The sequence below is a fragment of the Mycteria americana genome, chromosome 5 (assembly GCF_035582795.1).
Source record: "Mycteria americana isolate JAX WOST 10 ecotype Jacksonville Zoo and Gardens chromosome 5, USCA_MyAme_1.0, whole genome shotgun sequence".
NCBI classification, from domain to species: domain Eukaryota; kingdom Metazoa; phylum Chordata; class Aves; order Ciconiiformes; family Ciconiidae; genus Mycteria; species Mycteria americana.
In genome coordinates, this window is record NC_134369.1 from 1,822,141 (window position 1) to 1,849,853 (window position 27,713).

Genomic DNA, 27,713 nt, shown 5'->3' on the forward strand with positions numbered 1-27,713 from the left:
GCAGCTCGGGCCGGGCAGCGGGGTGCTGCGGCAGCTTGCCGGAGCTGGGAGGTTCAGGCTCTGTGCCGGCAGCGGGCTGGTTTGGCAGGAGGGGACCCGGAGGGGTCTCCGACACGCAGCAGCGTCACGGTTAACCGAGCAGCGTGCGCCTCCAGGACCCGACTGCTGAGGAGGTGAGGACGCACAGACCCGCGTGCCGAGGACGCGCGGACACACGTGCCGGGGACGCTGCACCGGCGCCGCGCTCGCTGGCACCTCTCTAACCCCGCTCCATCCTTCTCTCCTTCCCAGCCGGCGGAGCCGCCCGCTCCTGTCTCTCCGCAGCTCTGCCCCGCTCCGTCCATCCGTCTGTCTGTCCGTGTGTACGTGTGCGTGTGTGTGTCGGTGTCCGAGGGGTGGGCAGCCGCGTGCCCCGTCTCTCTCCGCAGGATCCCGGCGCTCCGGGGGGCGGAGGGCGGCTTTTTCCTCCCCTCTCACAGGAATTCAGCTTCTCTCTCTTGTATTTCCCTTTTCTTTCTCCCCTGGTCTCCGGCCGCTGTAGCGATCTAGACAGAGACTTTTGGAATAACAATGACAACACAGTGCAGCAGAAATGGAGCTCCTACCCTCCCAAGGAGTTTATACTAAACATTTCACCTTACGCCCCGTACGGTGATCCGCGGCTTTCCCTCAAGTGAGTCTCTCCTTACCGGGTTTGCTCCGTGTAGTGAGTATATGGGCAGCACCCGCTCGCCTTCCTCCTCCTCCTCCTCCTCCTCCTCCTGGGCTCCCTGCACGCCACCCCATGGGCAGCCCCATGGAGACGAGCAACCCCTCCTTCCCGCTCCCCCGGGGGCGGCCGGGGCCGCGGCGGGACCCCCCGCCTCGCGGCAGCGCAGGACGGGGTTGCGCGTTGGGGGCACCCCCTCGGCGCGGGGACGGGTCCCCCCCGGGGCTGGGCTGCCGGCAAGTGGGACCCCCACCTTCGCCCTCGCCCTTCTCCACCCTTTATTTTGGATGGTTTTGCCGAGGCCCCCGCGCACCCCCCGGCCAGGACCCCTTTTCTTTTGCAGTGCTGATGTCTCTCTCTCTCTCTCTGTCTGTCTGTCCGTCTCTTGTCTGTCTGTCCCCCTCCGGCTCTCTCCCCCTCCCCTCGTACCCCCCATCCCTATCACACGGCTCCCCCCCCGCCACGTCCATCCGTCTGTCCGTCTGGCTCCCTTCACGTCTGTCTGGGGGGGTCCGGCTGCCGGCCCGGCCCAGTGGCTCTCTGTTATCAGGGGCCAAGCTGACGGCGTCGGCTGCCGCGGGGTTGGCGGGGGAGCGCGACGGCCGCCCCGGGGAGAAGCAGCGGCTCGGCGAGGACGGCATGAGGAGCAGCGTCTCTGCCCACAGCGAGCCCGGCGCGGGGAAGGCGGCACGAGGCCGCTGGCACACGGTGCAGAGCCACTTGGCCTCAGGGAAGCTCAGCCTGTCCAAGTGAGTGAGCACGCACGGTCCGGCACGGCACCCCGGCACGGACCCCCGCCACTGCCAGCGTGCCCAGGTGCCCGCTCCCCTCTGCGAGCCGCGCTTGGTCGGGGGCCACCAAGAGATCCCCCGGCCCACCGCGCCGAGGGAGGCGAGGGGCTGCTGGCGGCGTTCCGGCAGCGTTTTGGCTCGGGGGGAGCGGAGGAAGGGGCTGCGGGGCTCGAGCCCCAGCTGGGCAGGAGGAGCGCCTTCGGGTGCTGTCCCCGGCACGTTTCCAGCGCCAAGAGTGGCTTTGCCCGCTGCCGCTGGGAAGCGTCTCGGCGTCCCCGGTGAGGCTCCCCGGGGCAGGGGGGACCATCTTGGCGATGGCCCAAAGGCAGGAGCTGCTGTCCCCCCGTCCCCGTCCCTGGGATGCAGCCATCGGGGATGGCGCGTGGCATCGCCAGCCTCTTCCCTCCGCGGCGCTCCCCTGACCCACGGCACAGCCGTGGGACCCGGCGCCGGCACCTCGCTTGCGGCTCCACCACCCGATGCCGGGGGAGAGTTGGGGAAAGTTGGCCGTTTCCCCTAGATTTAGGGGAAAACCAGAGCTTTGGCACGCTCTGCAGGGCTCGTGGCCCAGGCAGGATGGGTGGGGGGGTCTCGGCGAGACCCTCCGCTGCTGGCAGCGACCAGAGCTCTGCCGGGGGAGATGGCGGTGATTTATCTGGCTGTGGGCTCCATCCTATGTCTCTGATCTCCGCTCTGGTTCCCTGTGCTGGGGTGCAGCAGCCTCCGATTGCGCGGCAGCCTGAGTGCCATGCTGCTGGCTGAGCAGCCAGCACGTCCCGGCAGCAGCCCCGGCACCCTCGGAGAGGTCGGTGGCAATGGCGAAGGCGTTTCCCAAGGCTGGCGGGCCTCATCCCCGCTGCTTCTTCCAGCCTTGTCAGTGGGGAGAAAGCCTTTTCAAAAGAGAAAGGCCAGTTCCGCCTCCTTGGACAAATCCCAAATGCCTCCTGGAGCCCCAGAGATTGGTGTCCCCCTCGTTTGGAGCCGTGGCCACCCGTTTGGCACGATGCTGGAGTGCTCCGGCTCGCCTGCTGGCAGGCAAGAGGGAGAGGCGAGGAAGAGGGGGAGCTGCGCAGCCTTCAGCCGTAGCCAGTCTCGGCGGAGAAGCGAAACCCGCTGGGAGCCCGCGCTCCTCCGGCGGGACGCGCGAAGGCCGGCTAAGAAAAGGCGTCGCGCGGCTGCTGTGCCGAGAGCCGCGGACGCGCGCCCGCGCGCCGCTCGGCACCTCCGCTCCCGCCGAGTCACAGCCGGGCTGTGCCGGCGGCCGTGCCGCGCCGGCCGGGGCAGCGCTGGCGTGGGAACGGGCTCTGCCGTCCTGGCTGGTAGAGCCCGGAGGGGTTGGGAGCCGGACAGACGGACAACGGATGGACGGCCGCTGCAGCGTGCTGGGCTGGCGCAGGCGGCGAGGGCAGAGTTAAGGGGATGAGGAAGCCGCCGGCAAAGCGTCCTGCCTTTCAGCGTCTCTTGTGCGCAGAGCCTTTGGGCTTGGGGGTGTTCACGGGGGGCCGTGCTGGGGCTCCGGCTGCCGTACCCCCTCCCCGGTAGCCGGGGCACACGGCGGGCACGGGCGGGGCGTGCGGGCGGGGCGTGCTGCCGCCTGGCACGGTGCTGGCAGGAGCTCGCGCCTCCAGCTGGCGCCAGGCCGAGAGGAGCCAGATTTAGTTTCCTGTGACTGAGAGGTTGTAAATTGAACTAATTTAGGATTTGATAGGAAAGCGAAAGGAGGTCGGCGGCAGGCGTGGGGGGGGCGGGGCAGCGCCCCGTGTGTTTTCGGTCCCGGCCGTGGGGCCGGATCCATCCCAGCTCTCCGCTCCTCTCGACTTCCCTCCCTCCTCTCTCTCTCTTTCTCTCGCCTTTCGCTCTTCCTTCACCTCTTTTTTTTTTTTCCTCGCTTTTTTTCTTTAAGCTATTTATCCTTCCCCCCTCCCTCTCTATCCCCCGCTGCTGGCAATGCACGACGGCACAGCTTCGCCACACGGTTTCAGCCGGCACCCCGGCCGGCCCCAGGCAGCGCAGGGACCGGGGTAAGGTCGGCAGCTGCTGCTGAAGGTGACTACCCGGTGCCAGGCGGGGCGGGGGTCCCAGGGTGGCCCCTGCCCTTGTGCGTTGAGGGCCCCCGAGTGCTTTTGCCGGGCTGGCTGGACCCCCTGGTCTCGCGGCCACGAGCTTTGCAGGCTGCCGCGGGCATCGGCACCGTGCCCGGGGTTCCCGCCCGGCTTCACGGGCCGTGCCACGCATGTGCTGCCGCCCCGGCGCGGGGCCGGCTGCATGGCCAGCGCCAGGCACGGCCGCTTCCCTCGCCGGCCTCTCGCCTGCTCTTCCCTCTCCGCCGGCCAGACGAAGCCCGTCCGCCCAGGGCTGGGCTTCTCCGCGCTCCCCGTCCTGCCGGGGCCGTGTCCCCGTCGCCTCCCATCCCGTGATCAGGGGGCTGGGAGCGTGGCCGGACTCCCGCCCCAGCGGGGTCCCTCTCCGCTGGCAGCCTGGCTTGGCCGTGGGGACACCGGGCTCGCCGGCACGCCACGGCCGCGGGGGGCTCGGCCCCGCCATCGCTGCAGGAACCCCCGGCTGGCACGGTCCCTCGAGACAGGGGATGCTGAGGCCCGGCGGCGAGGGTGCTGGCGGCTGGGTGCTGGGCTGGGAGGGACGGGGACGGGGACGGGGACGGGGACGGGGCGGGCTGGCTGGCGGCACGTGAGCGGGCGCCGTGGGATTCGCCTTCACGCAGCAGCCTAATTAGCTCGCAGACGAGGTCGGCCGGCGTGCCGGGAAGGCACCAGCTGCGCGGCAGCCACGGGAGCGGGAAGGCACCCAGCCGGCCGGGTGCCACGGTGCCGCGGCCGAGCCCCCCGGCAGCCCGGGACGGCACCCGGGCGAGATGGCAGCAGCGGCGCGAGAGCCCCGTGCCACCGGCGAGGCCGAGCCAGGGCCGAGAGGCAGAGGAACCGGTCGCTGCATCCGCTGGCCCCTGCCGGAGCGCTCCCTGCGCTGGGGCATCTTCTCTCTAACTCTCTTCTTTTCCTTCCTCCAATTTTGCCCCTTCACCTTCTTCTCCTTTCTCTCCTCTCCTCTGCCCTTCCTCTCCCTAAGTTTCGAGGACTCCACCTTGTCCACAGCCACTACCCTTGAGTATATCCCCACCTCAGCAGGCGACCCCAAATGCCAGAGGCCCCGCACGCTCATGCGCCAGCAAAGTCTGCAGCAGCCCCTCAGCCAGCACCAGCGCGCCAACCACAGCCAGCCCACCACCAGCCAGAGCCTGGGCCACCTCCAGGCCCACAGCGGCTCCTCTGCCGGCGCCGGCAACCCCCGGGGCTCCCGCGGCGGCCAGGCGCGCCAGGGCATCGCTGCCGGCTCCAAGCATCGGACGGCTGGCGGCCGGAGCCGCTCCAATCCCGGCAGCTGGGACCACGTGGTGGGGCAAATCCGCAACCGCGGCTTGGACATGAAGTCCTTCCTGTAAGTGTGCGTTCTCCTCCGCTCTCTCCTTCTGCTCTGTCTCCTTTGCTCTCTCCGTTGCTTACCCCGGCGCAGCCGCTTGGCCGGCACCACCTCGGGAATACGATGCCAGCGGGAAGAGCCGGGTCCCCTCCGGCCCCGTCACGCGGGATCGGGCCGGCTCCCCCGGCCCAGGGGCGCGGGGAAGGGTCTCGCACGCTCCCCCAGCTCGCTTTGCCCCGGGGCTTTGCCGCGCATCACCGCTGCGTTGCCGGCCGGCGCGGGTGCTCGGGTCCCCTTCAGTTCCCGGGGAGTGCAGGGATGCTCCAGCCCACGGGGCAGCCACCAGTGGGGAGTGACATTGCCCCGAGGAGGAGGAGGAGGAGGGCGGGCAGCCGTGCCGGCGGCGGCTCCCGTGCCGGCGGTGGCTCCCGTGCAGGGGTGACCGTCTGTTCAGCCCTGATATCGCTGCGGCTCAGGCTGCCTTCCGCCCAGGCTGGGAGCCGCAGAGGCAGCTTGCTGGGAGCTGCCGGAGCCGTGTGATCTTTAATCTGGTTTAACCCTATCTCCTGTATCAGCCCTGGCTTTCAAACCTCAAACGCCGAGGACTAATCCGAGTCCCGCGCTGCCGCCCTATCTCGGCACATGACGTTGTCGCTCCTCCGCAGAGCTGGTCCCCCCCCCGCCTCCGTCCTCCCCGGGGTCCTCCCGCTCCCCCCGACCTCCGTTTGCCCCCCGGCACCCCAGGAGAGGGGGTGCTGAGATCCCGACTGCGCTTCCCGCAGGCTGGTCCTGCTCGGGGAGGGGGGGCCGGGCCCGATCCTGCCCTTGCGTGAGTCAGCGCAGCACCTTCTGCGTCAGGGTTAGGTGGGAAAGGCCCCGGGAGACACGAATTTGGCCGCCCGCCCTGCTCCTGCCTGCGCAGGCAGCCCTGGAGAGAGGGTTGAACCTTCCTCCGGGCGGGCAGAGGCACCCGGGGTCGCTGCCTGCAGCCCTGCCCGGGGGTCCCCTCCCAGCTCCGGCACCGGCCGTGACCCCCGCCTCGTCCCCGCCAGCCGGTTGCCGCCCCTCTCGGCTCTGCCTGCCCAGCGCCGAGGTTCTGCCCAGCCTCCACCGGAGAGGTTCCTCGCCGGCTCCGTTTGCCGCCTTCCCGATGTCGAGATGTGGCTCATTAGCCCTCCCCAGGGTCGCGTTCCTCCCTGTTTACCCGGCACCGGCGCTGGTTCCAGCCTTAATTGGCGGAGCGGGAGCAGCCGCAGAGCCGGGATGTGCCGAGCCGGCGCGCCGTTTCCCCGCGGAGGAGCCGCTGCCGTTTACCGCCGCCGCTTTCTGAAACCATTAACTTTGCTTTTGCTCTTTATTCTGTTTACCCTCCCGCCTGCCTACCCGGCGCCGCGGCGTAAACGCGGTTACGGGCCCCGGGGAGGCCGCGCCGGCGGTGCCGGAGCGGGGCAAAGAGCCTCGGCCGTGGCACCGCCATCTCCTCCTCCAGGGAAGGATGCTGGGACCTCGCTCCCTTCGCGCCGTCCCCCGTCCCCAGCCCCTCCGGGCACCTTCTCCCCCCTCGGCAGGACCTCGGCGTCCTCCCTGCCTGGACCGGCGGAGGAGAGGGGTGGCGGTGGTACCCACACGCGCCAAGCTTGCCGGAGCCGGCACCTTTCTCCCCGCAGCCCTCTGCGCCCATCCCGGACGTCGTCTCCTGCGCAGGGGCCGGCGGGCAGAGCCGGGGTCCCCTCGCCGTCGGGGGACCGCGGGGTGCCGCCGCTCCTGCCGGTTCCCTGCCTGATGCTGTGTTCTCCTCTCTTTCTCTCTCTCTCTCCCGCTGCCTGCGGGGCCGCCTGGGCAGGGAAGGCCGGATGGTGGTGTTATCCCTGGTTTTGGGACTCTCAGAGCAAGATGACTTTGCCAATATCCCCGACCTGCAACCCGCTGGGACGCAGCCGAACCAGCCGAACGCTCAGGGGGACAAGAGGTATGAGCGAGGACGAGGGCAGTCCCGCAGGAGGAGGAGACGAGGGCCTCACCCAGGGTGGAGGAGGAGGAGGAGGAGGAGGCTGGCCTCGTGGAGCGCGAAGGTTGGAGCGGCACAGGGTGGCCCAGCGGGCACGGTGACATCTGCAGCTCTCCCCCCCGCACCCCCTCCCCGCACCCCCGCCGGCACCCGCCGTCCTGCCTCCGGAGGAGCGGCACCAAGAGGACCCCCATCCCTTCCTCCTCCCTCCCTGCCCTCCCCCTCCTGCCAGCCCCAGCCCCCCGCCCCGGCTGCATGCTGGGGGGCACACGCTCAGGAGCAGGGCGCGAGGCAGGGGAGAGCCCCTGTGCCGGGAGGAGAACGGGGTGCGGGGACCCCCCGACGATGCCGCGTCGGCAGCTGAGCCGCGTCCCATCCCAACGCACGGCTCGTGCGCCGCGCCGCCGCGACCTCCGGCCCGGCGGGGCCGTTCGCAGCCTGACGCGGGGCGGGCGGCTGACCGGGGGGGCACGGGGACATCCCTGCGGTGGCGTGCGCTCGGCCCCACGGCTGACCGGGGGCAGAGCCAGCGTCACGGCTCACCCTCGCCTCCGGCCGCTCCCTGCCTTCCCGGGCTGCCGAAGGCTCAGCACCACAGCCGGCGCCGGCACCGGAGCCCAGCCAGAGCCCAGCCACGGCCGCTGGCAAGGGCTGGCAGGAGCGGAGGGGCCCTGCGCTGCCGGGAGCGGGTGTTAATCCCCTCCAGAGCGGGGAGGAGGTGTGAAGCCGGCGGGCGCTGCCTCCCCGCGTGCTCGGCGTGTTAATGAACTGGCACCGTTCTCGCCCGCCGGCTATTTTTACCCTGCTCGGCTTGGTTTCGCTCCATCTTTTAGCACTTCCCTCCCTGGCGTCGCGCTGCGCAGCCGGTCCCTGCGGGGAGCACCGGCCGCCGCGCCGTACCATGCCAGCTGCCCCGTGCCGGGCGAGGGGAGGGGGGATGCTGGGTGCCGGGCACGGGGCTGGGGGGGGTGGCTGTGCCGCAGCAAGACCCTGCTCCCCGCTTCCCCCAGCTCGCTGGTCCGAAAGATCTATCCCGGTGCGTGCATGGCCTCCCCGCCTCCATCTCCCGCCCTGCTCCCCGTCCCCCTGGGCCCCGCGGGACGCGGGGGGTTCGGCCGGCGGAGGGGACGGGGTCCGGCACCCTCCGCTTTCGCCTGCCCACCCGGTGCTGCCGGCCGCCCCCTCTCCTGCCTCGAAACGTTTCCTCCATCCCCAATTCTCAGCTTCTTCCTTCCAGCCCGTCCCCGGCGGCTCCAGCCCGGTGCCTCAGCGTGTCTCCTGTCCCGGCGACTAACCGCTCTCCGTCCGTCCGTCCGCCCCGCTCCTCTCTCCCCCTTTCCCTCCTGGCAGGCCAGTGGTGGACGACGCTGCTCCTCCTCTCTCTTGCTCTTTCCCGCTCTCTCTCTCTCGCTGTCTGCGACCTCCGCCGGTACGCGCCGCTGCCCCGGCACCCACGGCTCCACCGGCGTCTCCTCACCCAGCGAGCCCCGCCGCCGGCTCCTCCGCCTTCATTTTCACTCTGTTTTTAACCTGACTTTGCCTCCCCAGCTATCTCGGTCCTCCCGGGGTGCCGTCCTGCCGGGGCGGGCGAGCCACGTGTGTGTGGGTGTGCGAGAGGGCTGCCGCCCCGTGCCGCCGCGTGTGCCTCCGTCCCCATCGCCCCCAGGTCCCCAACCTGCGTCTCCATTAGCGTGTGTCTGCGTGTGCTTGGCGTGTCGGTGGGTGTCTCGTGGCATGCGTTGTGGCTTTGCCCGCTGAGCCCGCCGTGGCGCTGGGGCTGTGCCGGCGGCATGCTGCCTGCCGCGGCGCGTGTCCTGTTGGTCCGTCTGTTGGTTTGTCACCGTATCTTGGCTCGGGCAGGGGCTGCGGCGGGCGGGAGCGTGGGGTGCAGCGTAGGGGTGCCTGTCTGTGTGCGCATCCCCTCCCTCTTGGATATGTCTGCACCGCGGGAGCCCCCCAGGGCTGCCCTGTCCCCGCTGCCGTGTGCCTGTGTCCCCTGTTGTCCCCGTGCATCGTGGCAGCGTGGCCCCGGTGTGTGCCCGCCCGCCTCCATCGCTGCTCTGTCCGTGTGCCCGCCGCAGCTCCCAGCTGCCCACCCTCCCACCGGGCCGCTCCCTCCCCGGCACCGTGCCCACCGTCCCACAGCCAGCCGGGAGCCGCCGGCACGGCCCCCGCTCCCCGAGACCCGGCTGCCGCAGCCGGGATGTGCGGGGACAGCCGGGGCAGCGGTCCTGGCTCCGGGGCACCAGGGAGGGCTCGACGGCAGACGGAAAGGGGGGCGGTCAGCACTGAGCGCCAAGCGCGCGCCGTAGCACGAAGCACCCTCGGGTCGGCGAGCGCCTGGCCCCACGCCGGCGTGGGAAGGGGCTGCGCGTGGGTGAGGCGCAGCCAGAGCTGCGGGTGCTGGTGAGGACCCGGTAGCCGCGGGGCCAGGCGGCCGCTCCTGGCGTCACCGTGGGCTCTCCGCCTGCCGGGGATGGGTCGTGGCCGGGGGGACGTTGGCAGCTTGGGACGTGCTGCCGTGCTCCCAGGCGGCGTGCCGCAGGTCCCGGGGCACCAGCTGGCACCCAGGTGGCACGCAGCCACCCGGCCGTCCCTGCGGTCCGGCTCCGCCCGTGTCCCGGCTGGCAGCCTCCGTCGAGGGCTGACACAGCCCAGGCGCAGCATCCACCGGGAGAGGGGGCCCGGGGGAGCCCCTCGCTGTCTCGCCCTCGGCTCTCGGCCCCTCTCCGCTAAGGCGCTGCCTCTCTTTCCCCAGGTTGCCAGCCGGCGGCAAGGCGGCGAACACGGCACCCGTGCCAGGGCAGCCGCCGCACGATGAGTCCGACCACAAGACGGAGCCGCGCTCCTCCGTCTCCGACCTGGTCAACTCCCTGACCAGTGAGATGCTCATGGTGGGTGGATGGGTTGCGCTGGGGACGGGCTCCCACCCTGGGCATCGCCCGGGCGTCTCCTCGCGCCCCCTTCCCCGAGCTCTTCCCCACGCCCGCCCTGTGCCGCAAGTGTCCTGGCACGTCCCGGCCCGCTCTGCCAAGTCCCCGTCGCAGCCGGCTGCCGCAGCCGGCGCAGCCCCAGCTCAGCCGAGGCGACGCAGCCATTTCCCCCCCGGGGCCAGCACGAGGGAGCAATGCCGGAGCCGTGAGGGACGGGCTGTCGGGAGGAATTTGACTAATCGGCACTCCCCGTCCCCGGGACGCGTGGCACCGAGCCGGGAGTCATCTGAGGCGATGGCGGTGGCGGGGAGTCAGGGAGAGGCTGATGCTCTCTGACAGCTCGCGGCGCTGGGTGCCGGGCGCCGGTGTGAACCGAGTTCGGGTGCCGAAATGGCAGGGACGGGGGCGTGCAGACCCCGCTGGTGGTCCCCGGATGGCCCCCCCGGCACTGCGCTCACCGCCCTTCTCCCCCCGCCGCAGCTCTCCCCAGGCTCCGAGGACGACGAGGGCCACGATGGCGTCAGTCGGGAGAACCTGGGCCGCATCCAGTTCAGCGTCGGCTACAACTTCCAGGAGTCCACCCTGACCGTCAAGATCATGAAGGCGCAGGAGCTGCCAGCCAAGGACTTCAGCGGCACCAGCGACCCCTTTGTCAAGATCTACCTGCTCCCTGACAAGAAGCACAAGCTGGAGACCAAGGTGAAGCGGAAGAACCTCAACCCGCACTGGAACGAGACCTTCCTCTTCGAAGGTAGGGGCTGGGATGGACTGGGGTGGGAGCGGAGCGGTGGCGGGACCCTCTGTCCTCCCTCCTGGGCTGGACCAGCTCAGCTCGAGCTGCCAACGTGGTGGCCATTGGTGATGAGACGGGTTGGCCGAGCCATCGACGCCAGGTTGGAGGTGTTTGCTCTGCGTCCCGTGAAGGGGACACGGGGGGAGGTTCCTTCTCCCCTCAGCAGGCACCCATGGGTGGGCGCACAGGGGGGAATTAACCTGCTACCAGCCAGCGCGGTGGTCCGAAGCCATAAGAGGTGCCCCATGCCGTCATCTGCTCCCCATCCGCCGCCTGGTGCCAACACCTCCCCATCAGCACGGGCAAGGCAGGGTGGCACCGGCACCGAGCGCTGCTTGGCACGGCCGCAGCAGCTCCTCATCCCCTCTGTCTCTGGCACAGGGTTCCCCTACGAGAAGGTGGTGCAGCGGGTGCTGTACCTCCAGGTCCTGGACTACGACCGTTTCAGCCGCAACGACCCCATCGGGGAGGTGTCCATCCCCCTCAACAAGGTGGACCTCACCCAGATGCAGACCTTCTGGAAGGACCTGAAGCCATGCAGCGATGGCAGTGTAAGGCCCTGGTCCCCCTCCCACCCCCTGGGGACAGTCCTCGAGGGGAGGCTACCCCCTGTCCCTGTGGTGTCCCGACAGGGCCACCCTCCTCCCACCCCAACAGGGACGTTCTCTGCCTTGCGAGAAGGTTCGACGTCTGACGGAGAGGTTTCTCTTCCCGAATCTTTATCTTTATATTAAGACCCTAAGTAGCCCAAAGCGAGTGTCTCATTTCGGGTCAAAAAGAGCTGTTTCAGGTAGATCTGAAATGAAAGTTTTCTTTTTCTCCTGCCTCCAGCAAGACCAGAAAACGTCCCACTGGGGATGGCCCCATTTCCTCCTGCCCTGATTTTCCGTGCAGCCCCAAAGTCCACCCTTGGGACAGCTCGGGCTGGGTCCCAGCCCAGCATCTCGCTCCCGTGGTGGGACACAGGGGCTTTGGGTGCCCCGTCAGGGCTTGGGCTGGGTGCCGCGGCAAGGGGCGGGTGTTTTCGGGGCACCCACCTAAGGGCCTTCACGGGTCCCACAGGGAAGCCGTGGGGAGCTGCTGCTGTCGCTGTGCTACAACCCCTCCGCCAACTCCATCGTGGTGAACATCATCAAAGCGCGTAACCTCAAAGCCATGGACATCGGGGGCACGTCAGGTACGAGCTCCAGCTCCTGCCACGCCGGGCGTCGCTGCCGCACGCCCAGCCGGGGCTAAGAGCAGCTCCTCTCCCCCCAGACCCTTACGTGAAGGTGTGGCTGATGTACAAGGACAAGCGGGTAGAGAAGAAGAAGACCGTGGTCATGAAGCGGTGCCTGAACCCCGTCTTCAACGAGTCCTTCGCCTTCGACATCCCCACGGAGCGGCTGCGCGAGACGACCATCGTCATCACCGTCATGGACAAGGACAGGCTGAGCCGCAACGACGTCATTGGCAAGGTGGGTCCCGCGGCACCGGCATGCGGCGGGGGGACCCCAGCGATGCGTCCTGCCCAGGGATGGCACCTGGGGGACAGCCGGGTCCCTGGCTGATGGCAACCGGTGCCATCTCAAGCTGGAGAGGAAGGTGACGCATGGCGGGGGCCCCTCGTGCTGGCTTTCCCCGGCCATCTCCGGCCCCGGCCGTGGTGCGTGGCGGCAAGGACTCACCCGGCACAAGCGGGGAGACGATGCGGTGGCCCCCGTGCAGCGTGGCGATGCCCCACGCCTCCCGCCGCGCCATGCTGTGGCACAGCCTGCGCCAGGGTGAGCTTCGACCTGCCAGAAGTCTATTTATAGCGAGGCAAAAATCGAAGTCCCCGATGGCTCCTGCGTGCCACGGCACCAGGTAGAGCCGGAGCCCCCCCCGGCAGCGGCACCGTCCCCGGCTGCGGGAGAGCAGGGACGGGGCATGGGGCTCGGCCGGGGGTCCCCGGCGTTCGCCTCTGCCACCAGCCGGGCCCCGGCCCTCATCCTCGTGCCGCGATTACCCCCTACCTCCCGATGACAGGAAGGGCGGAATTCATCCGCTCTCGATGTGATTTATGTTAAATCCATCCAGCTCTCTGCTCGTTAGGGTAACGATGACAAACGAGCGCGGTAATCTCCGTTATTACCGCTCGCCGCAGAGAGCCGATGATCCCCAAACGCGGGGCTGTAATCAAGCGAACACGTAGATTGGGATAAACCCGGGAAGGGGCGGCCACAGCGGCTCGGCACCACGGGCTGCCGGAGAGGGGCGGAGGTGCCAGCGTCCCTGGCGTTGGCACAGCCTGGAGGGGACATCGCCAGTGGCGCAGACACGGCCGTGCCCAGAGCCCAGCGCCAGCCAGCAGACCGCATGGACGGACAGACGGACGATGCCCGTGATACCTCCGCTTTGCGTTCAAGCTCTCGGGAGCGTTGCGGCGCGAGAGCAAAGTGGTGCTGCCAGCGGCGGAGCCGGAGGAAAGGAGCGTGCCCTTCACGCCCCGGCCGTCCCGCCGCGGCCAGCAGCCTGCTAATCACTTTTGATTGCATCATTAGCGGCGCGCCCTGCTCTGGCGCGGCGAGCCGCTCAGCCGAAGCGGCAGCACGGGCTCCCTGAGCTGTCGGCGGCGGGCAGGGCTGGCACGCGCTCTTTTCCGCGTCGCCATATGGAAAATCAACGGATAAAAATAACCCGGCCCTGCGCAGAGCCCGGGACTGGTGCCCGCGGCCGGCGGCACGCGCCAGGAGACTGGGGAGGGAGGAGGTCGGGGTTGAAGGTGGCAGCGCCGGGGAGCGGGGTGGGGATGGAGAAGCCGGGAGCAGAGCCGTGGGTCCAAGGGCTGCCCGTTCCCCCGCAGATCTACCTGTCCTGGAAGAGCGGCCCCGGGGAGGTGAAGCACTGGAAGGACATGATCGCCCGTCCCCGGCAGGCGGTGGCGCAGTGGCACCAGCTGAAGGCCTGAGCACCCCGGGACGGCGAGGCCGGGGGTCCCCCTTCCCAGCCGCCGTCACCCCTCCAAGGGGCTCCCAGCGAGGAGCCGAGGGACCGGCAGGACAGCGGCCCAGCTTGCGGGGACCCCGCGGTAGGAGGGGGATGGAGCCCCCCGGCCCCCTGCTTTCGCCTCTCCCCGGCGCTGGGGTTTGGGGGGCACGCGGCCGCCCAGGACCCCCAGCCGAGAAGGGTGCCGGAAGCGACGACACCCCCGTCCCCATCCCCGCCACTGGGCAGGACTTCTGCGAGTGCTTCCAGCCCCGGTCCCTGGGAGCCCCTCTGCCCCTCCCCAGCCTCACCCCCCATTTCGGGGGGCCGGGCTGTGGGTACGAGAGGCCCCCCCCCCCCAATCCCCTTTCAGCTCAATAAAACCTCTCCGAGCCGTCAGCGTCGCCCAAGTGGGGCCGCAGAGCCCCCCCCGTGCCCTGCCTTGTCCCCACCGCCCTCCCCGAGCCCCCCGGCCGCGCTAGGCTGGCACGGGGCGGGGGGCGTCGGGGGGGGCAGGAGGGCAGCCCCCTTCCCCGGGCCAGGCGCGGGCTCCTGGGATCGGAAGCCATGACACAGTTCGTTAGCCAAAGCAGGCTCGTTTGTGCACTGCCTTCAGCCGGGTTTGATGCTTTACCTCCATTTTCGGGCTCAGTGGGAGCGGGAGGTCAATAACCCTGTCCTGGGGCTCGCCCCCCTGCATGGGGACCCCCCCATCCTGCCCTCACCCCAGCTCGTCCCCCTGTTACCCCCACACCGGGCACGTCCCCGTGGGGCTGGGCAGGGGACCGGCCGCCAGCCAGGCGGTGGCCCCCCGGGGGGATGCTGAGCCCCAGCGCAGCCCCTTCCAGCCGGGCTGACCCAGGCACCGGGGCTGGGCCGGGACCCCCGTGAGCCCTGTGCCCCGGCACTGGGGTCCCTGGGCAAACAGGGACGGAGCAAGCGCCATTGTCCCTGTCCCGGGCAGGTGGCATTCCCTGGGCCGGCCAGCCTGGCAGGAGCGGTGCCAGCAGCATCCCCGCGGTGCCTGCGTCTCCCCCTCGCCTCCCCCTGGGATGCACGGGCCGGACCCCTGCCCGCTCCCCGGGGCCGAGGCCAGTGGGACAGGGGCTCCCCAAAGCAGGGACAGACCCACCTGGGAGCCCCACGGGGTGCAGGGGCTCAGGGCAGCTCCTGGGGGGGTGACAGATGGGGTCACCCAGCGGGGACGTGCCCTGGGGGTCCTCCCCACCGCCCTGTGCTGGCGGGGTTGGCGGCGGCTCAGCGCGGTGGACGTGGCTCCTGGCAGGACCTTCTTCTGGGCGGCACTGCCGGGCGGCGGAGCTGGTCCGGCAGGACCACAGCAGCGCTGGGCGTGATGTGACGCATCCCTGCCCGTCCCCGTCCCCAGCAGGTGACACCGGTGCCTCTCGGCGTCACGCTGGTCTGCCAGGACTGGCACAAGGCGAGGATGCGGTGGCCACCGTGCGCGCGCGTGTGTGTGTCCTCGTCGGGGCTCCTGGGGTGCCCCACCGGCCGCCGCGCCGGGTAAGCGGAGCCCCTCCGGGCTGGCCTCTGAAGGGAGCGGCATCGGCCGAGCCCTCCCGGAGGAGGGGAGAGGTGGGTGCTGCCGCCTCTGCAGCCATCTCAGGTAGGGCACGGCCACCCGCGGGCGCAGGGACACCCAAAGGCAGCCGGGTGCCCACCGGCATGGAGCCACCCCAACTGGCCGGGGGGTCCCCCATCCTCAGTCTTCCTGCTCCCTCCGTGGCACCCGCCGCCCTTCACCCCTCCCGCCCCCACGAGGAGGACACCGACGTCCCACCGGGTGCCACCGAGGCCACCGGCTGGGGCGCAGGGGGGCCGTGCGCAGGCTGGTCGCCCCGTCGCTGCCATCCCCGCAGTGCGGCGTGTCCCAGCCCGTGTACAGGCACCCGGTGCGCCCCGCGGCAGGCACGTCCCCGCCGGCGTTAATGCCACCCCACCGGGCCGCGCAGGGGCACAGGGTGCTGGCGAGGGGGCACCCGCTGAGCCCCCGAGGTGCTCCGTGGGGTTTCTCCACTGCATGGGGGGAGCCTGCACCAGAACCCCCCCAAAAAGTCCCTGGGGTGCCCGGCTGCTCGTTCCTTCTCCTGACGAGGGGGACGTCCCCGCCGCCCCGGGGCCGTGCGGGGACAAGCCACCTTGGGGACACGGTGGCAGCGGGACCATCCCGTGGCTGCAGCCGGGAAGGGTTTGGCAGCCCCCGCAGTCCCTCTTTAGACAATTTTGGACAATCTGGAGAGAAGTCATAATACTGCTACTACAGTAATAATAATGCTTTTAGGGACATTTGTATTTTTATCATATTCTCTCTTTTTTTAACATTAAAAGAAGAGATTTACATACCTGGGGAAGGGGCCGGAGCCGAGGGGCGGCAGGGCCAGGGCTCCCCGTGGGCAGGGGCAGCCCAGGCGCCGGTGGGGCTGTGCCAAGCTGGGTGCCCACCCATCGCCCCTCGGGCACCCCGCTCCTCCAGGAAGGATTTCTTGTCGCTCCCCGGGGCTTGCGTGTTCATTTTTTTAACTCTAGAGCTCTTAGCCGTTATCTTGTTCAGGTATCTCTCTTCTTCATGTGACGGTAACATCCAACTGGTGTGTGAAATACAGAAAAACAGAAAAAAAAAAAAAAAAGACAAAAAAAAAGACAAAAAAAAAAAAAAAGACCAAAAAAAAAAAAATAAAGACAAAAGCCCAGACCGGCTGACGAGCGGCTGGAGCAAAGGGATGCCCGGCTGGCGATGCCACCCCGCTGCCGGTGGCTTTGCTGCGGGGGGTGGCCGTGGCCGGCTGCCCCCTTTTCTCATAGCGGCAGCAGAGGCTGGGGCTGGCACCGCGGGGAGGCTGGGGGGCGAGGGCCGGGGCGCGCGGGTCGGGGCGCCTTCTTTGCAGAATCCTATTTTTGGGGAGCGGGGCCCCTCGTTTTCTGGAGGCCGCCCCTGTTCTCAGTAATAAAGGACAGTCAGTAACTGCCAGCGTGCCTCCTCTCTGGGCTCGGGGGGACGCGGGGGACGGCGCCTGTGCCCACGGCAAGCGCTGGGCGGAGTGGGGATGGGGGGTCACAGTGTCACCTGCACCTGGCTGAGCATCCCCCCCCCAGCCCCGAGCATCCCCCCAGCCCCGAGCATCCCCCCCAGCCCCGAGCATCCCCCCAGCCCCGAGCATCCCCCCAGCCCTGAGCATCCCCCCCAGCCCCGAGCATCCCCCCCAGCCCCGAGCATCCCCCCCAGCCCTGAGCATCCCCCCAGCCCCGAGCATCCCCCCAGCCCTGAGCATCCCCCCAGCCCCGAGCATCCCCCCAGCCCCGAGCATCCCCCCCAGCGCCGAGCATCCCCCCAGCGCCGAGCATCCCCCCCAGCCCTGAGCATCCCCCCAGCCCTGAGCATCCCCCCAGCCCCGAGCATCCCCCCAGCCCCGAGCATCCCCCCCAGCCCTGAGCATCCCCCCCCCAGCCCCGAGCATCCCCCCCAGCCCCGAGCATCCCCCCCAGCCCTGAGCATCCCCCCAGCCCCGAGCATCCCCCCCAGCCCCGAGCATCCCCCCCAGCCCTGAGCATCCCCCCAGCCCCGAGCATCCCCCCCAGCCCCGAGCATCCCCCCCAGCCCTGAGCATCCCCCCCAGCCCCGAGCATCCCCCCAGCGCCGAGCATCCCCCCCAGCCCCGAGCATCCCCCCCAGCGCCGAGCATCCCCCCCAGCCCCGAGCATCCCCCCAGCGCCGAGCATCCCCCCCAGCCCCGAGCATCCCCCCCAGCGCCGAGCATCCCCCCCAGCCCCGAGCATCCCCCCCAGCCCTGAGCATCCCCCCAGCCCCGAGCATCCCCCCCAGCCCCGAGCATCCCCCCCAGCCCTGAGCATCCCCCCAGCCCCGAGCATCCCCCCCAGCCCCGAGCATCCCCCCAGCGCCGAGCATCCCCCCCAGCCCCGAGCATCCCCCCCAGCGCCGAGCATCCCCCCCAGCCCCGAGCATCCCCCCAGCGCCGAGCATCCCCCCCAGCCCCGAGCATCCCCCCCAGCGCCGAGCATCCCCCCCAGCCCCGAGCATCCCCCCCAGCCCTGAGCATCCCCCCAGACCCGAGCATCCCCCCAGCAGTGATCACCCCCCCACTGCATGCACAAGGAGGGGGGAGGATGGGACAGGCCATGCTCGAGGACCCCCTGGTGAAGGGGACACACGTTGGGGGGGGGGGGGGGAACCACTCCAAAGGGTCCTTGCAAAGGGAGGGGACAAGGAAAGCCACCTGGCCAACCTGCAAGGGCTGCAGGGTTGGGCCTGCTAACGAGGGCAGTTAACGAGGATAATTAATGCGGGTTCATTAAGAGCAGCCCTAGCAAAAAGCTCTTTCTCAAGGTGAGGTGGCTTCTAGGAGCAGTGCAGGATCCTGCCTGGGCTCGGGGTCTTTGGGGTCCCCCAGCCCCAGGGGACAACGCTGACAGCCGCAGCCTGCACTGAGCCCGGTGACACAGCCAGCAGGTCCCCGTGGGTGCCAGCAGGTCCCCATGGGCAGCGACCGTGCCAGAAGGGTGAGTGCCTGTCCCAGCCGGGCCGGGGTGCGCCGGTGGGTTTGGGCTGGGTCCCCGGGGGTGACGTGAAGGGTAGGGACCGGAATATGTCACTGGGGGGGGGCAGAGGCGGGGGACCATGTCCTGGGCAGATGCCTGTTGGCAGAGCAGGGGACACGTGGCTGCCTGGGAGCCTGGGGTGCTGGCTGGCACCGCAAAGGCTCGAGTGGCTGTGTTAAATAATTCAGCGAACACTGGTCTTGAATAAATAAAAGAAACTCCAAACGCAGGGGCAGCGGGAGAGCTGTGTCCTCTGTGCCCAGGATAGCATCCCTCCGGATCTACCTTTCAGGGGCCGAGACACGGTGCTGGAGGTGGCTGGTGGCAGTGGAGAAGAGAAGGGGACAAGGCTGTCCCCTGGCCGGCTCCTGCATCCCGGCGGAGGTCAGGGCACTACTGCTTGTACCCGTTCAGGCTCTGGTTTATGTCCAGCTTGAGATTTTGGCAGCAACAAGCCACCAACGGCATCAGTGCCGCCGAGCCTGGCTGCTGTCTGGGCTGCGTTACACCAGCGCCAGGTTTCTTTTATCATCCTACGTCTTTGAACACGGCAAAAAGAAAATACGCTTGGCCCCGGGCAGCGATCCCGGTGCTCCCGTTGCACAGAGCCGGTCCGAGCCGCAGCGATCCCCAAGCCCCTTCCTTTGTGTCCGCAGCCAGCGGGAGCAGATGGAAATAGCAGCATGATCCCAGCTGCGGTGAGGCCACAAACCGTTGTACGCAGGGATGGGAGAGTAGGCAGGGATATATATAGAGACAGACGTATGGATGATGCACTGCGCACACGCCTCGCGGGTGCTGGGGCTCGACGATGCCAGCATCCCCGAAATACTTGTGCGTAGCAGAAACGTGTGAGGTTTCCGCTGACTGCGGCAGCTCCCGGCCCTCGTGTCACCGCGCTGATTGCCGCCGGTGCCACGCCAACGTGGTACCTGGACCCTGACCCGGCTCCTTCCCCAGCCGGAACGTGAAACCCAGGGCTGCGGAAGGCTGGGGCGGTGGGAAAAGGCTGCAGGGAGGCAGGGACCCCTTTCCCCAGGTGTCAGAGTTTCTGGATCCGGCCCCTGCTTGCAGGGACAGGCTGGTGGCACCCAAGGCCACCTGCGCCCCTCGCCCTGCTGAGCGCAGGCCGGCTAGCCGGGGTCTGCACGGAGCCGGTGGCAGCAGGTGGGTTGTGCCAGGCAGAAAAGGACGTCTCGCTTATAGCTGGGGCTGGGAGTCCTGCAGGTCTCTGCCAGGGCCAGCGCTCCGCAGGGCGATGGATAATTACCTGCTAATTAGCAGCACTGTCTCCCCAGGCAAAGCAGCAGCACCCCAGACCGATGGCACGATCCCTGTGCACCCCTGGGGGCTGGGAGCCGCCCGCTGCCATACTCAGCACCCCAGGGTGCACGGCTGGGTGCCGGGGGTGCCCCATGCCGGGATGCTCTGCCTGCTGCAAGCCACAACGGTGAAGGCTGCCTGTACCCGTCCCCACGTGGGCAAACCCGAACCCGAGGGGGAAGAGCGAGCCGAGCTCCTGCCAAGCCCCAAATCCTCTGTCCGCAAGTGGGAATGGAAATGGGGCCTCGATACCGCTGGCAACGCGGGGGCTTCATCAGCCTCCGCTGCCGGAGGGGCTGGCACCGACAGGCCCTGCGCATCCCGCAGATGAGGATGCTCCACCACGTCTAAAATAGCCGCGGTTCCCGCCGCAGAGCGGGGAGGGGGGGAAAAAAGCCGGGCAGCATCCGCCCTGTGAGCGCAGGAGAGGATGTGGCAGGAGCGCTGGCTGCCTCCCAGCCACCAAACCCCTCGCAATTAAAAGCGGATGCGCGGTCTGAAACCTCCAGCAAGCCCCAGTCCTCGGCGGGAGCATTCGGTGCCGGCGTCGCCGAGCTGCCCGCCGCACCGGGATGGCTTGGCAGAGAGTGGGAGCACGGCTTGGAGACAGGCGGGGGAAAACAGGACTCCCTTGAACATTAAAAATAAGAGGAGCCGGTGGTCTTGCACCAGGATGCGTCGCTGCATTTCGAGCAGCTCCCGAACAGCCCCCTTCCCTGCCGCAGACCCCATCACCTTTCTCTCACGCCAGGTTTTCTTGGGTTTGTGCTTTTTATTGCTTGAGTTTGGTACAAAAGGAGCTCGGGGAGGGGACGAGGAAGGGATAAGGCGGAAGCCCTGGCTTCGGTGCCTGTTTTGGGGCAGACGGAGCCGGAGCTGGGGCTCCTCTTCTTGTACAGAGGCAAAACCCTTTCAGGCTTGAGACCGGGCAGCGCTTGTCCCCAGGTGGGGTTTCCACTGGCTCCTTTGCAAACCCGACGGCCAGGACGAGCCCGGCAGAGAACTCTCTCTCTTCCAGCCCAATTCCAGCGGCAGGACGGGGGGGGGGGGTCTCAGGGGTGAGAAGGGCTCTGTGCCTTTGCTCTCAAACCTTGCTGCTCTTCAGGGTGGCGGGGTCCGTGGGGAACGGATGCAGACAGCGTTGTTTTTTCCTGTCCTGCCCCAGGGAGCCAGGAGCCAAGGACACGCATTGGAGGTAGCGGGGCAGCTGCAGCGTGTGGTGGGAAGGTCCCCGTGCTCGTGGGTGGGCACCGTGGGGACGCCTGGCTCTCTGCAGCACCGTGCTGCCTGCTGGGGCTTGTCCAGCAGGCAAGCGGAGTCTGTGGGGTCACCCATCATGGCAGAGGGCCGTTCCCCCCATCCAAGGCACCCTGCGGTTACGGGGGATGCTCTAAGGTGGGCTTGTGGATCCCGACGGTGACCCATGAGCCCTGCAGATCCAGGCAGAAGCTCTTTGCTGTCCCGGCTGGGAGGTGCTGGTCCTTGGACCGTCTGTTTTCCTTCACGTGGAGGCCATGGACTTCCTTCTTCCCCAGCCCTAGCTGGGAGATGGTGGTCCTTGGGAGCCCGGTGGAGGCTCCCCATCCCTCTGCGGTGCATCCCTGTGGGCGTCTGGCTGCGGCATGGTGGCTCACGTTTCCCCCGGGGAGCCCGGCAGGGCTGCAAAGCCGCCCTCCCCATTTTCCAGCAGCGGGGAGCCATCCCCGGGGCCTGCCGGTGGGGCCTCGGTGCCTTCCTCCTCCTCCTCCTGCTGCTTCTGGAGGCTCTGCAGGCGCTCCTGCCTCGCCTCCATGAACTCCTGCGCCCCGTCGCCCACCAGCCGGACGGCATCCCCTACGCGGGGCGGCTGCCGGACGGGGTTGTGGTCGTAGGAGAGGAGGCGCAGGGCGGAGAGGCAGGCCAGGTCGGGGAAGCGGGCGATGCGGTTGCGGTCCAGGTCGAGGACGCGGAGGTGGGCCATGCGCAGCAGGGCGGCGGGGAACTCCTCGAAGCGGTTGCCGTAGAGCCAGAGCCCCCGCAGGCCGGCCATGCGGGGCAGCCCGGCGGGCAGGCGGGCCAGGCGGTTGTCGCCCAGCTGGAGGCTGCGGAGGTCGGGCAGGCGCAGGAGGGCGCGGGGGAAGCGGGCGAGGAAGTTGCCCTCCAGCCAGAGGCAGCGCAGGCTCCGCAGGCGGGCGAAGGCGGGCGGCAGCCCCCGCAGCCCGTTGCGGCCCAGGTAGAGGTGCGCCAGCCGGGGCAGGCGGCACAAGGCCTCGGGCACCTCCAGCAGCTCGTTGCCGTCCAGGGCCAGGGTGCGGAGGTGCCGCAGGGCCGCCAGCTCGGCCGGCAGCTCCCGCAGCCCCGCGTCGCTCAGGTAGAGCTTCCGCAGCCCCCGCTGAGCCCACAGGGCGGCCGGCACCCGCCCGGCCCGCACCTCCAGGCGCTGCTCGCCGCCCCCCGGGCCCTGCGCCGCCGCCAGCCGCGCCCCGCGCCCCGCCGAGCCGCCGCTCCCCATCCCCGCGGCGGGGCCCTCGCCGCCGCCGCCGGCGGCGCCACGGCAACGCGCCGCAGCCAATGGGAGCGCGGGGGCGGGGCCCGACACCTGGGGGCACGCCCCTCGGGGCGCCGCGGGCTCGCCCACCGGGCTGCCGCGCCCCTCTGGCTCCGCCCTGCCCTGCCCGTCCCCCTGCCCTGCCTGTGCCCCGCCCTGCCCCGCCCTTGCCACGCCCTGCCACCTTCCTGCCTGGCCCCACCCCGGGCAGCACCCCTCCGCCAGCTCCTCGCCCTGGCCCCGGCAGCCTGGGGTCAGCGTCTCCCCGGGCGCTGGGCTGGGTGGGTGGGGGACGGGGGGGTCCCACGTCCTTTGGGACCCCCAAAGAGGTGCTGCAGGGCCCCTCCCGGCACAGCCACCCCTCCCCGGTGCCCCTTCACACCCCACGAAGCCTGGCTGCCCGCCCCAGTGGCCAGGGAGGGCTGGGATGGAGACCCCAAGTGACCCCCATGCCATGGCTACCCGCCCTGCTGGGTCCTGCAGGACAGGCTGGGGGTCTCCTTCCTCCTCCTCCTCGTCCCCCTCCTCCTCCTCCTCCTCCCGCTGCCCACCCCAGCCTGGTTTTTCCCTGCCGCAAATCAGCTGTGTCATGCCAAAGCCAGCGCTGGAAAGCCGAGCTCGTACAGCCCTCCAGCGGCTGCCAGCCAGGCAGCACCTCCGTGTCCCCCCCCCCCCCGCCAAATCCTCCTGCCAGCCTTTGGGGTGCAGGCAGCCCCCAAAATGAGGGCTGTGGGCAGCCACGGGGGCTCGGGGGGCCAGGGGTGACAATGGCATTGTGCCCAGGAAGACTGGTTTGGGGTCTTTATTTCTCCGTGTGCTCCCAGGGACTGGGGGGTCTCCAAAGAAGCCGGGGCTACCGCCGAGGCTGGGACCCCCGGGGTGCAGCAGCACTACCTCGGGCCACCCCGGGGGGGCCACGGCGGGGGGTGGCCGATGATGTCCCCCAGCCTGGTGGGGTGATGGTTGGTGCCAAAGCCGCTGGGGTGCTGGGGCTGGATGCCCCCCATGGGTCTCGCCGTCCAGGTTGGACCCCACCAACATGGGGCTGGAAAATCCAGGAGGGATGGGATGAGGAGAGGCTGGAGCCCCCCCGGGGGCTGTGATTCCCCCCCCCAGGGCCACCCCAAACTCACCTGGCGCTGCGGGGGACAGGGTCGGGCAGGGGGTCACATACTGGCCGTGGTTAGTAGTGAACCCCAACGGCTCCTGGGGGATGGAGGTGGGTTGGGTGCACGGTCCTGTGGGGACGGGGACGGGGACGGGGCCGTGCCTGCACCCACCCTCCTGCCAGCACCCTGCTGTCCCAGAGCCCTGGCCTGGGTCACTCGGGGTGCCTGCAGCCCTTGGGAGATGAGTGGGACGGGGTGGCCCACCGCAGGCAAGCCCTGCGTGGGGGGACAGCGGGTGAGGACGGGGAGGGCAGATGGGGACGGGCAGCGGGATGGGGCCCTGCTCACCACCGTGCCCAGGTAGCCCGGCACCTCCCGGCTGAACCCGCTGCCTCTCTCGGAGCCCGCCGGGAGCGTTTCAGTGCCCTGCTGGAGCACGGAGATGGGGGCTGCTGGGACACGCGTGTCCCCTGCCCGCACCCCAGCCCTGCCTGCCGGGGGTCTCGCCTCGCCGCCCCCTCCCCTTGCCCCACTTACGTGTCTGCGCACAGAGGGCAGGTAATCCGTCGTGGTGATGCTAACGCCGCGCCGTGGGAGAGAAAAAGTGTCCCTTGGGGTGCAGAGGGGGCGGGGGGGCTGGTGAGGGACAGGGGACCCGGTGGGGCTGGGGCTCACGGGCTGGCCCGGCAGGGCTGGCAGGATGCCGTCGCTCCTCGGGGTGGCCCTGGTGAAGCCCGACTGCTCCTCGGTGCCCATGGTTGTCTTCCGCAGGACATCTGGGGGGAGCAGACGGGGCAGGGAGGGAGTGCCACTGTCCCCAGCCCTGTCCCCAGCCCAGCCTGCGCTCGGCCCCACAGCCAGCCGTGGCATTACCTGGTGTCACAGCGATGGACACAGCCTGTCCCCCTGCATTTGGGGGTGGGCAGGGATGGGTGACGCAGGGCAGGGGGCCTCCAACACCCCCAAAACCTCCTGGGGTCAGAGCTGGTCCCAGGACCACCGATACCCCAAAACCTCCTAGAGTTGAGGCTGGCCCTGGGACCACTAACACCCCCAAACCTCCTGGGGATGGAGCTGGCCCTGGGACCACCAACACCCCCAAACCTCCTGGGGATGGAGCTGGCCCTGGGACCACCAACACCCCCAAACCTGGGGTCAGAGCTGGCCCTGGGACCACTGATAGCCCAAAACCTCCTAGAGTTGAAGCTGGCCCTGGGACCACCGACACCCCCAAACCCTCCTGAGGATGGAGCTGGCCCAGGACCACCAACACCCCCAAAACCATACCTGGCTGGGCAGGACCGGTGGGGTGGCTCTCGGTGCTGTGCTCCCTGGATGGTTTGGGGGGGCCCTGGAGATGCCGCGTGTGCTGGGGACTCACCTCCCCGGTGCGGAGGCAGGAGAGGGAGGACTCTTGGAGGTACCCGCTCCCTGGCTGGTGGACACGCCGGGGCAGGAGGCTCCGGCCATCGGGGAGCCAGAAGGGCTTGAAGTGCTCGGCGGTGGCGGACACGGCAGCGTCCTGGCACTGGCTGCGGCAGGAAACCAGCGCGGCTGTGACGGAGTGGCCCCAAAACTTGTCCCCCGTCCCCCCCACACCAGGGGTACCTACCCCCCTGCTGCGCTGCGCGGGCGGAGCAGGCAGGAGATGGCCGAGTGGTTGTTGGACACATAGCCGGTGCCGGTGTGGTGGCCGAGGCGGGGACGGAAACGTGGCCGGCCTGGGTGACAGCCAGGAGAGGGGGCTCAGCCCCGGGAACGAGCCCCCCACACCTTCGGGGAGGCCTTGGGGACCCCCTACCATGGGCCACCGCGTAGCTCGTGGCGTAGAAGTTCATGAGGTCGGCGCTTCCCCCGGCGCGCACCTTCGCCGAGGGGGCGACGGTGCCTGGCCCCACGGCAGGCAAGCCCGGTGGCAGGGACCGAAGCTTAGCACGGGGACAGACAAACGGACAGGCAGACGCCATGGTAAGGCTGTCCCTGCCTGCCCCCAGGGCCTGGAGGCAGCGGTGGCTGTGGAATGTCCCTGCAGAAGCAGACGTTGGGATGGGGACGCTGTCTCCTGGTAACCGGTGCGGTGACAGATGGGGACCTCAGCCGCAGAGGGACTGTCACCACTGCCTGGGGACCGCTGGCCCAGCTGGGACACCCCGCAGAGGCACCCGGGAGCAGGCTGCCCCACGGGGTGCCCCACTCCAACCTCCTGCGGAGAAGGCCACCTCCCCCGGGGTCCCCAGAAAAAGGGTTTCAAAGGGACAGGTAGGAGTTGGAGACAGCGGTGAGCTGGCACGTGCCAGAGCGAGCTCGGATTGCCGCTGCCTCCCCCGAGCGCCTGCTCCCGATGCCGCCGAAGAGCAGGGCCCCGCGCTCACGAGGCAGCAGGAGGGAGGCAGCAGGAGCGGCAGGGCTAGCAGCCACGGCTTTATTCATTGTGCCCTGAGAGTCCAAGGGAGCCGCTGCCGGAGGAGGAGGAGGAGGGAAGCCACAGGGAGGGCAGCAGCATCAGTGTTTCCACAGGGCCCCGTGCCCCTTCTCCGCTCCAGGGGATGGGGAGGGAGAAGGCGGCCCCCCTGTCAGCGGGGGGGCTCAAAGAGGTACTCCAGGTCCGGCTGCCTCAGCCTCTGCTCCCTTTTCTTGTTCTTGGCAAACTCCCTCAGCATGGCCATCACGTCGTTCTCAAACTCGGACGGCGTGGGCTTCGCTTCTGCGGTAAAAACAGAAAAGGGCAGCAAGAGAACGGCTCCGTCCCGTCCCGAAGCACCCAGCACCACGCTCGCCCCACCGAGCCCAGCTCCCACGGCCCGGAGCGGCGACGGTGCCCTGGTGTCAGAGCAGGCAGGGCAACAGGCAGCTGCGCCGTACCTGTGGCCCAGTAGTAAATGTCCCAGTCGTTGCTGGGCTCGTTGATGAGCCGGTCGTAGAGGTTCAGCTGCTGCTCGCTCATGCGGTTCAGGTTCTCCTTCGCAAAGAGGCTGGAGAGAGGACGTAGGAGGATGAGCGCGGGTGACTGGAGGAAGAACCGGGCTGGCACGCTGCTCCCGACCGCGGCTGGCACCCAGCTCTCTACACGATGCCAGAAGACACGGAGGAGCTGGGTCCAAAGTGACCCGCCTCCCGCCTTAAGCCCCAGCCTGCTCTCCGTTAACCACTGCTTCAGTCCCGAAACCTGACTGGCCTTGCCTCGTTCATACATCCCAGAAATTACATACACCCTTCCCAAAGGATTTCGGCTCGGCCGTCAGCTCGGAGCTTCCTCCAGAGCTCTCGCGTGCCTCCGGCTGCCTCTGGCTCTGCTCCATCTGCCCGGCAGCAGCACTGATCGCTGCATCCTACACGAGCAAAGCTCTTGCGGTGATTTATTCAACAGCTCAGCCTTCTATCTGCCTTCTATCCGCCTTCTATCTGCCTCCTATCCTCTAAGCAGCATCACATCTCCTTAGGTTTTGGATTACAGCTGTGCACTACCCCACCAAACTCTTTCCTGCAATGCTCTTTTGTCTTAATTAAAAACCTGTGACACCTTTAGGGAGCTGAACTACACAGCAGCTACGCTCACCGCGACCGGCGTTTCTCCCTCAGCTCTCCGGGCCTGATGTTATCTCCCCCATAAAGTACACGCCATCTCTGCCCGCCTCTGTCTGCAGGGGATGAATTGTCGGGGTGCTGCGGGGAAGGACAGAGCAGCCTGGGCGCCCTGACAGCAGGGAGGTGGGCAAGCGGCGGAGGGTGGCTGAGAAGCCGGGAGGGAGGGCGGCCACCCCGCGCCTCACCTGAGCAGGATGCAGTTCTCCAGCATCCCCCTCTTCCGGCTCTCGTACAGCAGCCGGGCTCTCTTGGTCTCCAGCGGCTCGTCAGGACGCTCCTGCCAGGGGGGCAAAGGGATCTCCAGCACGTTCTTCCCCGAGTCCCTCGGCGAGTCCCCGCGGTAGCCACGCTGCAGGCCCACCGGCCCCAAAACGTGCCGGCACAGAGCCCGCCCGGGCAGGGAGCAGAGCTGTGAGAGGGACACGGATGGCGTGGGGGACGTCAGGCCTGGCTGCTGCGGCACAGCGGGGACAGGGAGCTCCCCAGCACACACCCAGCCCCCCCAGCCCCTGCTGGCCACGAACCCCCCGTCCCACACCCCCCCCAGACCCCCATCCCGTAACTCCCCTCCGCGCCGCCCCCATCCTGTAACCCCCCCAGACCTTGCTGCCCCCGATCCCCCCATCCCACCCCCCCGCCGCCCCTGCCCCCCCCATAATCCTTCCCCCGGCCCCACAGCACCCTCCAGGCCCTGCCGCCCCCGGTCCCCCAATCCCACACACCCCTCCGGGCTCTACTGCCCCTGACCCCCCACCCCGTAATCCCTCCCCCCGACCCTGCTACCCCTCGCTCCCCGCCTCTCCCAGCCCCTTGGCTCCCCGCAGGTTCCCCTTCCCACCGCCCCCACTATCCCTCACCCTGGCCGCTGCCATAGCCCCGCGCGGCCGCTCTAGCCTCCCTCCGGGCCGCTCTGTGACAAGGGGAGGCCCGACTCTATGGCGGGGCGGAGGAAGGGGGGGCGGGGGGAGCGGGGCGGGCC

General features: G+C 69.1%; 4 protein-coding genes across 5 annotated transcripts in view; 1 reads left to right on the forward strand and 3 right to left on the reverse strand.

Annotated features, from left to right (window-relative positions):
• The window catches only part of SYT7 (synaptotagmin 7), a 31,427-nt gene extending 17,249 nt beyond the window's left edge, over positions 1 to 14,178 (forward strand). Inside the window, exons 4-13 of one of the 2 annotated variants that reach the window (XM_075501837.1) lie at positions 542 to 673; positions 1,243 to 1,458; positions 4,585 to 4,953; positions 6,779 to 6,904; positions 9,702 to 9,837; positions 10,357 to 10,627; positions 11,051 to 11,220; positions 11,732 to 11,846; positions 11,927 to 12,126; positions 13,494 to 14,178. In XM_075501837.1, the coding sequence (XP_075357952.1) occupies positions 542 to 673; positions 1,243 to 1,458; positions 4,585 to 4,953; positions 6,779 to 6,904; positions 9,702 to 9,837; positions 10,357 to 10,627; positions 11,051 to 11,220; positions 11,732 to 11,846; positions 11,927 to 12,126; positions 13,494 to 13,598 (1,840 nt within the window). In that variant the 3' untranslated portion in view covers positions 13,599 to 14,178. The remainder of the gene's footprint in view (positions 1 to 541; positions 674 to 1,242; positions 1,459 to 4,584; positions 4,954 to 6,778; positions 6,905 to 9,701; positions 9,838 to 10,356; positions 10,628 to 11,050; positions 11,221 to 11,731; positions 11,847 to 11,926; positions 12,127 to 13,493) is intronic. The other variant, XM_075501838.1, reaches the window with a different exon arrangement.
• Positions 14,179 to 20,432: 6,254 nt separating this feature from the next.
• On the reverse strand, positions 20,433 to 22,131 carry LRRC10B (leucine rich repeat containing 10B). Its single transcript, XM_075501876.1, has one exon. The coding sequence runs from the start codon at positions 22,002 to 22,004 to the stop codon at positions 21,144 to 21,146; it is 861 nt and encodes a 286-aa protein (XP_075357991.1). The 5' UTR covers positions 22,005 to 22,131; the 3' UTR covers positions 20,433 to 21,143.
• Positions 22,132 to 22,794: 663 nt separating this feature from the next.
• SAXO4 (stabilizer of axonemal microtubules 4) lies at positions 22,795 to 25,579 on the reverse strand. The gene is given in 9 exon segments (XM_075501586.1): positions 22,795 to 23,085; positions 23,174 to 23,246; positions 23,321 to 23,425; positions 23,498 to 23,575; positions 23,687 to 23,923; positions 23,925 to 24,681; positions 24,762 to 24,888; positions 24,891 to 25,241; positions 25,444 to 25,579. Coding segments are annotated over 9 exon segments (2,019 nt in total). The 3' UTR covers positions 22,795 to 22,930.
• On the reverse strand, positions 25,558 to 27,700 carry SDHAF2 (succinate dehydrogenase complex assembly factor 2). The gene is made up of 4 exons (XM_075501897.1): positions 27,592 to 27,700; positions 26,920 to 27,143; positions 26,012 to 26,121; positions 25,558 to 25,853 (listed from the first exon to the last, which is right to left on the reverse strand). The coding sequence occupies exons 1-4, from the start codon at positions 27,604 to 27,606 to the stop codon at positions 25,723 to 25,725; spliced, it is 480 nt and encodes a 159-aa protein (XP_075358012.1). The 5' UTR covers positions 27,607 to 27,700; the 3' UTR covers positions 25,558 to 25,722.
• Positions 27,701 to 27,713: the final 13 nt, after the last annotated feature.

Excerpts from the sequence above, each read along its gene's own strand:
- LRRC10B (XM_075501876.1), bottom strand. The coding sequence starts at position 22,004 with ATGGGGAGCGGCGGCTCGGCGGGGCGCGGGGCGCGGCTGGCGGCGGCG.
- SDHAF2 (XM_075501897.1), bottom strand. Across the intron at positions 26,122-26,919 it reads GAGAACTGCATCCTGCTCAG|CCTCTTTGCGAAGGAGAACC; the intron begins GTGAGGCGCGGG and ends TCCTCTCTCCAG. Across the intron at positions 25,854-26,011 it reads CATTTACTACTGGGCCACAG|AAGCGAAGCCCACGCCGTCC; the intron begins GTACGGCGCAGC and ends TTTTTACCGCAG.